Source organism: Hippoglossus hippoglossus, chromosome 7 (assembly GCF_009819705.1).
Source record: "Hippoglossus hippoglossus isolate fHipHip1 chromosome 7, fHipHip1.pri, whole genome shotgun sequence".
In the NCBI taxonomy this organism is placed as follows: Eukaryota; Metazoa; Chordata; class Actinopteri; order Pleuronectiformes; family Pleuronectidae; genus Hippoglossus; species Hippoglossus hippoglossus.
The window spans coordinates 24,788,637-24,801,863 of record NC_047157.1 but is presented as its reverse complement, the minus strand read 5'-3'; the positions used below and the strand labels follow the sequence as shown (position 1 = coordinate 24,801,863).

The window sequence follows — 13,227 nt, the reverse complement described above, 5'->3', positions numbered from 1 at the left end:
ATCAGTGTCGGCCTGAGTCTGTGCGTTTGAGAGAGAGAAACATGTCCGACCTGATTTACAGGCTCGACTTGCTGTGTGAGCGCCGAGGAGCTGAAACGTGCAGGAAAATGTGATCTCCTCTAAATTGCTAATGTCCTTCATCCCAGAGTAAATGGTGAGCGGCGGACATCTCACCTCCATCATTAAGCCTGTGTACAGCTCTTATCGTGCAGTTCTTGCACAGGCCTCTTAAGTGGAGAATAATAGAGGGAATGTCTTTGATGGTTGAGTACAGTGACAGATCCTGCTGCTAAATTGATGGGTTTCCATGGTGTCGGACTGCTTTCATGTTTAGTGGCCCAATGAGAAACAGTGATTTGTTAATGCACGACTAGTGGCTGAACAAGTGTGATCTTGAGGTATCATCGCTTGATCCCTATAGTTAAACTTTAAAAACATGTAGTCAAGTCAGAGCACAAGGTAAACATGTGGAAAGAGAGATTTTCTGATAAGCACTTTGTAACCTCGTTTAGATAAGTGCTATACAAATAAAGTTATTATTATTATTATTATAAAGGGTTTATAAGCTGTTATTAATGCATTTATTAGTAGTAAATAGATAATTTACTAGTGTGTTTAGATATAAGCCATTAACAGAAAACAGCTGCAGCACATTTGCACAAAAATACATTCATAAACCACTTTTCCAACATTCACAACCAGTAATAACAATAAAATAATTTCAACATAGTTTGAAATAGTCATACTCACAGAGAACGTTTACAGTAAACGCTGTTTTTATCATTTATAAGTTTAAGTTTCCATCTTGGAATTGGCACCATGATTTAATGGGTTCTTCCCTGATCCACATCCCATCCTTCCACATTTCATGGGAATCTGTTCAGTTGCTTTTGTGTGATCTTGCCTACAAACACACAAAGACACACGGGGTGGTGCAGAAGATGAAGAAGTAAACCGGGCTCAGTTCGGGCCTTGGTGGTAAATTGCCTTTTATCAGCGTCCATACATGCAGCAGGAAGGAGAGAATGATACTCTGATTACACTTTATATCTGACATTTAGCTCAGCATCAGCTCACTGCTGGAAAATAGATCCGTGGGCCGGCCACTGAATACTAATGTAATGATAATGCCACAGTCCCGGTGTCACGTTAAATAATACGACCGAGGTTTCAAGGCATAATGTGGGAAGATAAGATGGATTTTTTCAGTGAATAACAGAATAATTTGAAAGCTCAGAGGAGGATCAGTCCTCAAACTGACTAAAGTCGACCTCCCCTGGAGGTGGACGTGCCTCCCTGCCGGCACCAAATTGAATCGAGCAGAAGAATTTCTCCCGTGGTCCCTCGTCTGTCTTCAAAAGCTGAAACTCTGCCTGAAGGATCATTTGTTTTATGAAAAAGCAAAGGGGTAAAATAAAGGTTGACGATTCTGTAAAGAATGAATTTTTGCCATGGAAACTATTAGATTAGATCAGAAGTCCTTTATTGGTCCGGCAATGGGGAAATTTGCAATATTACATTATTATTTTAACTAAATCTCATACATGATCACTCACTTATGAGTTATTTTAAATACTTCAATCCACAGGCAGCTTGCAGGAGTGGAAACAGCAGCTTCCACTGGGGGAGTATGTGGCTCTGCATCCCTGATGTTCTGGAAAGGCTCACACCCCCCCCTCCTGGCAGAAACCTCCATCTTCCTCTTTCATTTACACAATGACTGTGAAAGTTGTTGTTTTTTTTGTCATCATTCGTCTTTAATGAGATTTCATGAGTGAGTTCATTTGTTTTTCTTCAAGGAAAAGCAAGTTACAAGTCTGAGGATCTGTGATGATTCAGAGTTCGTCCCTGAATCAGTGCTCTTTGGTTTCCACTTGCTCTTCACACTGCGGGGGGGGGGGGAGCATGAACCTTAATTATCAGGTGCTCGGTGGATAATGAAAAAAAACCAGGTCAGCCAGAAACCACCTGACGGAGGTTTGTACAATTATCCGCCTCCAATGCCTCTAATCACTTTGATCTCACTCTTTAAACTCTTGACACAGAAATATTCAGAGTGAGCTATTCAGGTTTTCCTCATCTGAACAAAACCCCTGAAATAAAGCACAAGCCCTTGAATATTATTAGAAAAATCAGTTCACACGTTCAAATCAAAATTTGAAGCTAAAAGAACAAAATATGCCCAAAAAATTCATGATGGTAAAATCAATTTTATAAACTGTCTTGCAACAGCAGAGACATTTGTAGAAATGATCGTAAATTAACTAAATACATTTACTCAAATGGAGTGAAGCACTTTTTCATACTTCAATTTTATGTCCCTCCACAAATTATGAGCTTATAAAGTGCTGACGTGACTCTTTTTGTCATGATTTTAGTTGTCATATCTTTTTGTTGTCGTGTGTATGTTGTCGTGCAGCTATTTTGAGGATTAATATGATTTTAACACATCAACACATTAACAATTCCAAGTATTAAAGTGTTTTTATGCTGTCGTATGCTTTGTTGCTGATGTATTTTCTAATTTACAGCATTACTTTAATGTCTATTCAGATGCATTTAATGTTTCTTTGCTCTTGGAGACGCATATAAAATTGAAAAACATTCAAAAAACACTCTTAACATAAATTAATTATCTTTATCAGGAAATGGAGCAATGACATATCTGATCAGTATTTCTGTGTACAGAAAAAAAAAAATGTCATTGTAACACAGGCTGAAAGAAGGAATTACATTTTCTTTATCAAGATGAATTAAACTTTCCAAATAGGATTTGACCATTTCACGGGAAAGAAAAACAGAACCTGCAGCTATTCATCATCTGGAGCTGCAGACGACAGTTTTTGAATGACGTGTTTCCGTGACTCTAAAATGCTGAGTAGTCTCTGTGTAGGAAATGTCCACATTAGCTGTTGTACAGAGGCACCACTCTGTCTATAGTTGCCCTGCAGATGGGGCATTTCTTTGGCTGTGGCAGGGCTTCGTAGCACTGAGCGCACGCGCACACGTGGCCACACTCCAGAAACACGCAGGAGCGCTCCTGGCTCAGGCACACAGTACAGCTGGTGGGCGACACGCTGCTCTCCTCGATGTTGAGTTCACGCATGCGTTTCTTCTGCTGCTCCTTGTATTCCTCCAGCATGCTCCTCTCCTTCTTACTCTGCTTGTGAAGCACGTATCTCTTCCACAGGATGTAGAAGAACGTCGAACAGGCGGCGACGCCGGAGACGAGAGCCAGAATCCTCCACAGTCTCACGCTCTTCGCCTGCTTCCTCAGGAGAGAGTCGTAGTCCAGCCGGGTGAGGAAGTAAGGGAAGCCCTGCTTGGGAGGTTGGAGCTTGATGAGGTTGTTGTCCAGCACCAGCTCTCCCACCCCCGTGACGCTGTCTCCCACCCGCAGCATCTCCTCGGTTTCGTGGATGCCCTTGGGCCGTTCCCCGCTGATGAAGTGGCCGATAACACTGGACAGGGACTGGACAGTGGGGTGGAAGTTCTCGTAGGTGGTCTCCAGGTCCAGCTCTGCAGCGTCCAGCGGACGGACAACCCGCACAAAGGCAGAGATGTTCTCGTCGTGAGACCCGAGGGCAAACGGGACTGTGTTGGTTCGCTGGTGGATGACTTTCTCTGTGCTGTTCCTGTTCAGAAATATCACAGTTACTAGAGTTTTCGTAAAGGCTGCAACTAATTATTATTCAATTAGTGATCATCAAAAGTAAAACTGAATTTATTGCAAATTTGAAGTGTTTGTCTGTCACTTTAGAATCCAAATGAAATCACATTTAATTGGAAATTTTGACATTGAAAAAAAATGTTTTACATTTAGAGAAAAAAATAGAGCTTATTACTTTTCCAGTGAGTGAAAAACTCTTTTCCTGCTCTGAGCTGCGTTGGATTAAAGACCACACCAGCAGCTCAATGCACAGAAGTGATATTTGCAGCTATGTGTAAAGGATTTAAGGGCCTAACCCAAAAATCAAAGATCAAAGATCAAAATCAAATCAAAAAGTACCAAACATTGTAGGAAAGGAGAAGGGTTGTATTTTCCTATAAGTTCTTGAGGAAAAGTGAAAAACACCAACAAGGTGTTACAAGTCTGCGTCAACCAGAACAACATCTCTCTCAGTGACGTACTTACCAGAGGTGAGTGGTGCGGTTCCAAACCATCTTCTCCTCCTTCAGCGTCAGTCTTTCAATGACGCCTTTGCAGTTATCGACAAACTGACTGCTCAGAGTCTCCTTCACGTTCCTCACGGCGCCTGCAGTGTGGGACAAGTAAAGACTAAGTGTAGAACTATTGTTATAAATATACATGATTTAATAGTATAGGTTAGAGCTTGTTCTGCAGATACAGGTTTGGCCTGATAAAAAAGAGTCAGGGTGGCTGAACGCACCTTCTATGACTGCGTAGGGGACACATCTTCCTGGAGTTTCAGACAGGATGTTACTCAAATCCTTATCAATGGTTACTTTCTTGGCTTCCTGTCGAAAAACAAACTTCGAAGATTAACACGTGGAAAATAAAAAGGGCAATAAATTCACACGCCGGTGACTTTAACGTGACAGAGACAGAGTGAGCAGAAACGCGTGCGACCTTTAGTCTGGCGACGGTCGTCGCTCTGCTCTTGTAGATGGAGTAGAAGAGGCCGGTCAGGGCCGAGCTGGTGGCCAGAACCACCACCTGTGCAGTGGAGGGTTTCCCACTGGACTCCATCCTGTGATCCGTGCTGCTGGAAAAGAGGCGACACCATTTACCATCTGTCGTTTTTTTTCCTCGCACATTTAACTCAAGTACAACTTTTAAGTATTTTTCATTTTCAACGCTACCTTTCAGAGGAGAGGAGTTTTTTTGTATTTTAAGTTTTACTCTGGCACCTTTTGTTTAAAGACACTTACATCCGCTGTACCGAGATTTGTACAGGCTCTGTTAGTCTAATGCACAACTTTGTATATCTTTATATCTATTTATATTTGGCTTCAATACTCTTTTATCTTCTTTATCTTATATACTAGTATCTTCAATACTCTGCAGTACTCTCAGTTACTACAATATCTTCATTAGCACAATACTCCTCTACAGTGACAGCTTTGTAGTAGTTCTGGTGGCGAGACTTTCATCTCAGTGCAGTGAACTTATCCTCGATTCATTTTGACCTTTTATTATTCTTATGCTCTTGTGTTTGACTGTCTATCTATCTATCTATCTGTCTATCTGTCTGTCTGTCTGTCTCTCTGTCTGTCTATCTGTCTGTCTCTCTCTCTCTGTCTGTCTATCTGTTTATCTATCTGTCTGTCTGTCTATCTATCTATCTATCTATCTATCTATCTATCTATCTTTCTATCTGTCTATCTATCTTTACCTTGAACTCAAAGAGGAACTGACTTTCAGAGCCACTGCACAAACCATTAACTAAAACATATTGTATATAGAGATATAAACTTTATTATTATCCATATATATATATATATATGTTTCCCCTGGCAGAGACACAAGGCTAACATGGTTAGTATTAAGCTAGCTGTGTTTGTTGTGATGTTGAAGAATCTATTAAGTGACACGACTCGTTTTAGCTTCACTAACTAGTTACTAACCTAAGTTAGTTATCAACAGTGCGAGCACTGACACGTAGCTACTTTCGTTTCTTACTAAGCTAACTGGCTACTTAGCTAGCGGTCCCTCGGCTAACTGCGCTAGCATTACACGTTACCCCCCCCCCCCCTCGTTTAAAAGACGCCTGTCAAGCTGTCGTGTTACGAAGCAGTTTGAAACCTGTGAAGAAACGTTTGTCAAACCTGTTTTCACTGAGTCTCTCGTCGCTGAGTTCACGGAACCAACAGAAACTACAACAACAGAAACTACAACAACAACAACAACCTCTGCGAACATCAGGAGCAGGAAGTACCCCCCGAGCTGCAGTTTCTCCTCCCGGCCACAAGATGTCGCTGCGGAATCACCAGTAACACCACCGATAATAACTATGTGCTTTTTAATTAACAGTAATTTCAGATTATTTTATTAAAAGTATAAATTGAATCTCAAAGTCATGTGTTTTAACTAAAATATTGAATGTGATTGTTTTTATGAAGCTGACAGTATTTGTTTACTTGTCATTCTGTATTATTATGAGCTTTTATATAGTTTTATAAATATATAGTACATAGTCACCACATACGCTCAAATAAATAATCATGCTTAAAGAGGTGATTTTATGTATTTCAATTACATAGTAATACATGTACCTTTTTTTTATATATATGGTCACTTTTAATGATGTGTTTTCTATCATGTTGAGTGAATGGGAATAAATCAAAGAACTTGAGAGTGACTTAGTTCAATAACTTGTGTGTTTAATGTATATATTTATGTATGAGTTTAAGTTATTTGATTTCTTCACACCAACTCAACATGATAGACGACCCTTCATTAAAAGTGACCATCTACATTGAACTTAAGAACAGTCACCACCCTCAGGTTTCTAAACTTTGTACTATGGCAGTGTGATTTAATATTAATTATTTTCTGTATATATTAGTAAAATGTCCCTCTCCTCAGTAATTGAATTTCATCTTTATGTCCAAACAATAAATTAATATCTCAGGAAATAAAAGAAATCCAACTCGACTCTGTGTTGTTGTTTTTTTTTTAACCTCCATGTCACATTGAATTTATCTGCTGCACCATTTACTCATTCTTCCTGTGTCATGGTGCGGACGTCAGTGCTATAGTAAACAAAACTAAATAAATAAAAGCAGAATCCAGCCCCCACAGGCCGGATGGAGGTCAGGAAGATGTTTGTCTTGCCCACAGTCGACCCTCTGAGGTAGAAATTCATCCTCCAGCTGCATACAAATTATATTTTCAACACTGGTATTATCGGGCGCCTCCAAAGTCAACCATGACTTACAATTCCCACCAGTGCACGGACACAGTTACATTTAAATAAATAAAGGTGAAATCCCAGAGTGACTTGAGAAAACACGAGTGTGAGTCAGTGATGTTGTTTAATGTGTTGCTCCTCATACGTGACTAGAAACATATTTAAACTAACAAATGTAGCTTCTTTTCTTTGAATATCATCATGTTTGGTGTATTTCTTCTGTGTTGTTTAATAAAACATTCAAAAAAAGAACACTCTGTAATACCGGACACAGACTTTTGGAGTTTCAGCTTCGCTTCATCACACGAGTCTGTTTCTCCAAACCAAACACAAACAGTAATCGTTTTTCACGGTGTTTTAGTTCAAGACAACATTTTTGGCTAATTGCTAATAACAGCTATCGGCATATGAGCGCAGATAAATTGAAAAGCTGATGCATTTCAATCAAGGTGTTCCGCCTGCAGTTTACCTCCTGGCAACCAAAACATGATTTGTCAAACTAGAAAAAGGAAACCAGAAGCTTCCAGCCCCCAGAATCGTCTCCCTCGCCCACAGGCTCTGTATAAACACAAGCAGAATCGTTTTTAAGTACCTTGTAAATACTGTACTTATTGTTTTAGTCTGGATTTTCCATTAGAAATAAAATTCAGACAATAAATATGTCCCAGATTTTAAGTTTTACTCGGATGTGGCCTCTTGAACTACCCTTTAAAACTTCAGCGGTTTAATAATGTAACAGGAATGTCTGGCACAGAAAAACTCCTCTGGCGACATCCGTCTGACAAACTCGACCTGACACGTGAGTGATAAGCCTACGAGAATTCACAGCTTTCTTCTGCCCGCGAAAAAAGGTGCCACCTCATTTTCAACCCCGGCGAAAGAACAAAAATGTCCTTGGGTCTTCGGTGAAATATTAGTCACCTTGTTTTGTGGACTCACTCCACCTTTCTGGACCCGCTGCCCACGTAAAAACTCCTTCCTCCTCACTTTCTTTGTGCCTGTCACACAAGGACTTCTGCTCAAATGCCAGCCTGGCACACGCTCAAGTGGATTTTCAAAGAGCAGACGGAGGAAACAGCTTTACGGGAGCACAAGAGGTGAGAAGAACATCATGTGTGTCTCTCCTCTGGATGGTGCCGTGTTGAAAAGGATGACAGCTGGAATTTACTCTGTTCAGATAAGCTGTCAACACTGAGACAAGCTCCCCGTCCCTGAGTTTATCCAATTACACAGCCAAACACAGCAGCTTGCGTTGCTTGCGATATTGTGTTGGATTTACTGCACACATGCTGAAATTGAGAAAAACATGATAGGATGCCTGCATGAGTAACTGAGTGCACAAACATTATTCTAAGCCACACAAATAAGTTTGTTAACCTCTAAAATGTCAAATAGGAACATTGTGCTAGTTTTGGTTGAATAAGTGCAGCTCCCTCTTTAACTTCTATGTAATTCTGAACCATTGTTAAGCTGATAAATATCATTTTTAAACTTTAACTTTCATTCAGGTTCCTTTAAAGTCAAGGCTGTGATTTAAAAAAAGAAAGTTTTGGGGCGTTTGATAAAGAAGAAAAACTTCAAACGTGGAGTCTCTTGTGTAAAATCCCATTTGGAATAATTGGAAGATTTAATATTTTTGTTCTCTCAACACATCTCACAGCTTCCAGCTCTATTCAGGCGTTCAATCTGCTTATTCTCCCACTGAAAGGAGCAGTATTTTGGAGAGGTCTCAGTTCCTTGACATATTGAAATCAGCTGGCATTGTGTTCTCTGAGGAATATTTAACAGGAACTCTGGATGTATAATTAAGCAGTTTGGTCCAGACTTTTATTGTGATGCCTCTCGTATTCACTCAAGGACAAAACCACTTGCATTAAAAATGAATAATGACGCTCATGATTCTGAATATGGGGGATATCAGTAATTTGCAATTATCGCAGTGTGAATAAGTGAGGACAGAAAAATGATCTATTTGTGATCCACTTAGTGTGAATGTCGTCAGGCATGGAACCAAAATGTGCTTTGACACTGCAGATACAATAAAACATCTTAAAAAACTATTATAATCTATATCTAATAATTCCAGAAATCATCAAAAGCTCTGTAGAAGCAGTGGCTCATTAACGTTAAAGTGCTGTTGACAGTCACTGGCTCGGTCGTTAAGTTGTCCCTGTTATTCATTAATTCCTATTTTTACCCTTCAGGTTTTGCACAGCACAAATAAAGTAGATATAACTTGTTGTTTTCTGAGCTTTAGAGGAGTTGATGTGTGGATTTTCTCACCTTAGGCAGAGTCAGGTCACATGTTCCTACCATCTTCTGCTTTAATGCTAAGCTAAGCTAACCGGCTGCCGACTGTCACTCTATATTCCAACGGCAGATATGACAGAAACTGTGGATCTTCTCATCTTAGTCTTGGCAACAATGCAACTTACCTGAATATGTTTTAACCGTGAGTCACATCTGGATGATTAAAGACCGAAAAACTATGTCTTATTCACATTAATATACACTAATGCACTTTTTTCATTTGCTAATTTACATTTTTAATCTGACCTTTCATTCAAACTAATAAATCTCTCACTGTTGTGCAGCACTTCCAGTTCAGGAGTAAATGAGTCGACCTTCAGGTCTCCTGTGACTGTGTCGCTCCCCTGATTAAGGGAAGGAATGAACCTCCTGTATCTAACGTCCTGCTCGTTACCCGATGACATAACTTCAATATGGATTCCGTCAGGTTTATGATAATCTATAGCATGGCAATGAGGTGATATTGATTTTCATCCCTCGAGGCTCAAACTTCACACACTTTTTGTAAACAAAGAAATGACTTCAGCAAAAATGTCCACGGCCTTTTCTTATCATTTTTGCGGGACTTGCCTCTTTTTGTTTATTGGGTGAAGTCGCGTTATCTGCAGCCGCCTGATGTATGAGGAGCGCCGCGGCCCTTTCTGTCATCATTCCCTCGCTCTCGTTCTTTACAGCGTGCACCGGCTGCCTCGCTGCCGCCCTCACGTACGACCATTAATCAGCCGCGTAAGAGCTGCGACCCTCTCTGCCAGGCCCCTCTCATTGATTACGCTGCTCTGGGTAAGTGTAGCATGATGAACACAGAGCCTAATTCAATTAGGCTGCAGAGACAGAAGTATGTAGCATATGCTGCATAAAAAGCCGCCTTCGAGAACAATGAAAGGAAGTGAAGGAAGAAGAGGGATTTTGAGGGAAGGACGTCACTTGGATTGATTGCTGTTTTAACATTTGGGAACCTGGGATGCTGGAAAAACAAAGTCAGAGTGACAGGAAATGACAATGAATCAGCTGGAGATGGATTTGTAACTTATCCAATAAATGGTGAACAGATCCAAGCCAGAATTGTGGTGTGGGATGGAAAATGGGATGGTTGTGTTGGTGAGTTGTTCCAAGAGAAATATCAGCATCAGAGTCATTGCAATTCTTATTGGATGTTCATGGTCCCCAGAGGAGGACTCTTGCTGACTTTGCTGATCCAGTGACTCTTCCTCCAATTAACAGCAAGTCAAAGCTATAATTTCGAGACGATGTGTCCCACTGACTTTGGACGTTGATCAGTTTCTGAAAATAACTTAAGAATTATTATACCTCTTCTTTCTCCTTTTTCGAATATTAAAATTTAATCGTTAGATGTTTTATTTTTTTTTATCCTCATCACTGTTTGTAACTTTTTTCTGTTGATATTTTCACTTGTTTGTATAATTTATCTTTTTCTTATTTACATGTTAGAAATGAATACAAACGAATGAATGAATGGATAATGTTACCTTGCCAGAGGAACACGATTAAAGTTCCCCACTGTATGTAAGTAAAGTTTACTCATAAGATTCTTTATAAACTCTGTAACATTCACCTTGACTGCAGAAAGCCTCATTAAAATGCACCACACTCTCTGTCTGCGAGAGCTAATTCACACTGAGCAAATTTCCCCTCCTCTCTCCTCACTGATTACAGCCGTTTACAATGGATGCAGATCATTATATTATGATGCTTTTAACCTCAGTTACAGGGTTTATTGTGAGTGAACGGCTGCACACTCTCAAACCAGACACAGAGTAAACCAGCAGCCTGGAGATAATCCGACTGGACGTGTAACAGATGAGCGTCGAGACATTTCCTAATTCAAAAAAGCCCCCGTTACAGGACCATATCTCAGACGGCAGACGAGTCAATACACACATCAGTTTCTGCAAAGGCCAAACCATGATGGATTAGTTCAATTTAGCATATCAGGGTCTGCGTTTATCTTCTGTGATTAGAGATGAGTTATCTAACAGCAAGCGGTGAATTGTGGGACTACAGCTCTTTGCATGAGGCCTCTCCGTCGTTCTGTGGTGACTCAGGGAAGTTCTGGTTCATCCAGGGATCAGATCGTTGTTACCCAGGTTGTAGTTTAAGAAATTAAATGTAAATGTACGTAGATGCATGTTTTTCCCGTGTGTTGAAATCTCGTGATAATATGAACTGCTGCAGATTCCCACCGAGTGACTGTTTAAAGTGATTTCCTGTAGTATTAAAACTTGCTTTATTCCAGTGCTGGGAAACAATGAACTCTAAACATTTGTGCGTCTTGAAATAGTTTGTTGTGGATTCAGAATATTCACAAGAGCACTTCAAAATAAGATAAAAGAAAGAGAATTTAAGTTTGAGTTGATGATCACCTGTGGAAATTTGGGTGAAGTGTGATAATGTGACGGCCAAATGATAAATATATTATGATTTATGTATTTTTTGTTTGTCTGTCCTGATTTCTAAAAACATATGGTACCATGAGTAACACATCTCTCTGTCTCCTGAGTTTTCATTAAGTATTATCATCAGTATAATTTCCTCCTTATTCGACACTCAGAATTTTGTGTCTGCATACGATACGTATCTGCTACATCATGCTCACTCTTCATTCAACTTATATAATCATCATAAATCACATATGAGGCCATGTCTCCAAAGCAATTAGTTTTTTTTCCAATGAAACCAGCAAACACCAGGGGGAGAAATAGAGACGTTTATTTTTCCAGCGTTGCCACAGTGACCCCGGCAGAGAACTTCATCCACCATCTCCACACGACAATTCATTTCCTACTGCCGGCACGACTCAGCGGCAGAAACAGATGATAGTTATTTTGATTCATTTCAGCAGAATCCTCCACGGCGAGAGCGCACAGCTTTTTATCTGCTCTCGTTATTAAGTGTCGGCCATCGCACAGATGTTTGGACACAGGAGTAAAATAAGACAGATGTTCACCGGTCTCGGTTTAATCAGGTTCCGAAAGCAGATTGCACCACAGACAATCGGCCCAGTCACCTAGAAACCGTGTTTATACAGTTTACTACTACTACTAAAGCAAATATGTTTAAGAGAAACAGACACGCTTTATATTGACGTAATAACTTTATAATGAATGTCTAGGCCACAAAATGCTGATGACACTATCAATCTTTTTTATCGTCCTATTACAATCATTCTTGCAATATCCGCTCGTTGCAGCCAAAGCATGGTTGAAGTTTTATGGCCGTGCGGAAGTCCAGTGAACGATGGAGGTCTCTGTTAAACATTAAACCAGGTGAAGTGTCTCCAGTCAAGCTAGCAGCTTTGTGAGGCTAGCTAAATGCTAATATCAGCATGCTAACATGCTCAGAATAATGGTACGTTCCGTTACACTTCGGAACTCGGAATGACGTCAGAGTTGATAACGTTCCAGTTGTATCGGAACAATGTTGACGTTAGCCATCTAGCCATTGTTAGCAAAAAACAGTTCATAATAATGTATTATTTCACGCGTACTAACATCTTAGTGATATGTCCACACGCAGTAACTGGACAGTGCTATGTGTACGACGCAGCATTTAATGACAGAAGTGCAAATAAACACTACTGTTGATATACGGAGCGGCCATCTTGGGTTTCGAAGTTGGAGATTGTGAGATTCCTCGAAATTCCGACCTGAGGGGGGCGCTCCAGTTGCAACTTCCTGACTCGGGGGCCGGAAATTCTGAGCTCCAATGTACATGTATATGTCCATGTGCTGATGTTAGCAGCTCTTATCAGAGAAAGAGTGTCGCTCTCTGTACCTCAACCAGTATAACTTCTAAGTTGTAGCACTTTCTTCACTGGGAAATAACTTTCCTGGAGATAACTCCAACTTTCAATCGGCAAAACAAATTAATCAGTGCGAGCACAATTTGCAGGACAGAGGGTTTTGGACTTTCTACAAGTTTCACTGCCTCGTTTTTAGAGTGGATATAATAACCTGGACTGTGTAGAATACAAATATACTGAGTCTAGTTTGAAATGCATAACTTGTGTTTCATCATTTGACTC

At 40.2% G+C, this 13,227-nt stretch overlaps 1 protein-coding gene and 1 long non-coding RNA gene across 5 annotated transcripts; both read right to left on the bottom strand.

The window, feature by feature from the left end:
• Positions 1–1,483: 1,483 nt before the first annotated feature.
• Positions 1,484–11,970, bottom strand: LOC117764543. Its single transcript, XR_004614410.1, has 3 exons — positions 11,961–11,970; positions 7,468–7,477; positions 1,484–2,321 (listed from the first exon to the last, which is right to left on the bottom strand). It is a non-coding gene; the product is annotated as an uncharacterized LOC117764543 (long non-coding RNA).
• mul1b (mitochondrial E3 ubiquitin protein ligase 1b) lies at positions 2,395–5,939 on the bottom strand. Of its 4 annotated transcripts, none has more exons than XM_034590406.1 (5): positions 5,791–5,939; positions 4,592–4,724; positions 4,392–4,479; positions 4,136–4,256; positions 2,395–3,635 (listed from the first exon to the last, which is right to left on the bottom strand). In XM_034590406.1, the coding sequence occupies exons 2-5, from the start codon at positions 4,709–4,711 to the stop codon at positions 2,906–2,908; spliced, it is 1,059 nt and encodes a 352-aa protein (XP_034446297.1). In that variant the 5' UTR covers positions 4,712–4,724; positions 5,791–5,939; the 3' UTR covers positions 2,395–2,905. The 4 variants fall into 4 exon arrangements, with proteins under 4 accessions (XP_034446297.1, XP_034446296.1, XP_034446299.1 ...); XM_034590405.1 differs by having other exon boundaries at positions 4,592–4,727; positions 5,791–5,938; XM_034590408.1 differs by having other exon boundaries at positions 5,873–5,931.
• Positions 11,971–13,227: the final 1,257 nt, after the last annotated feature.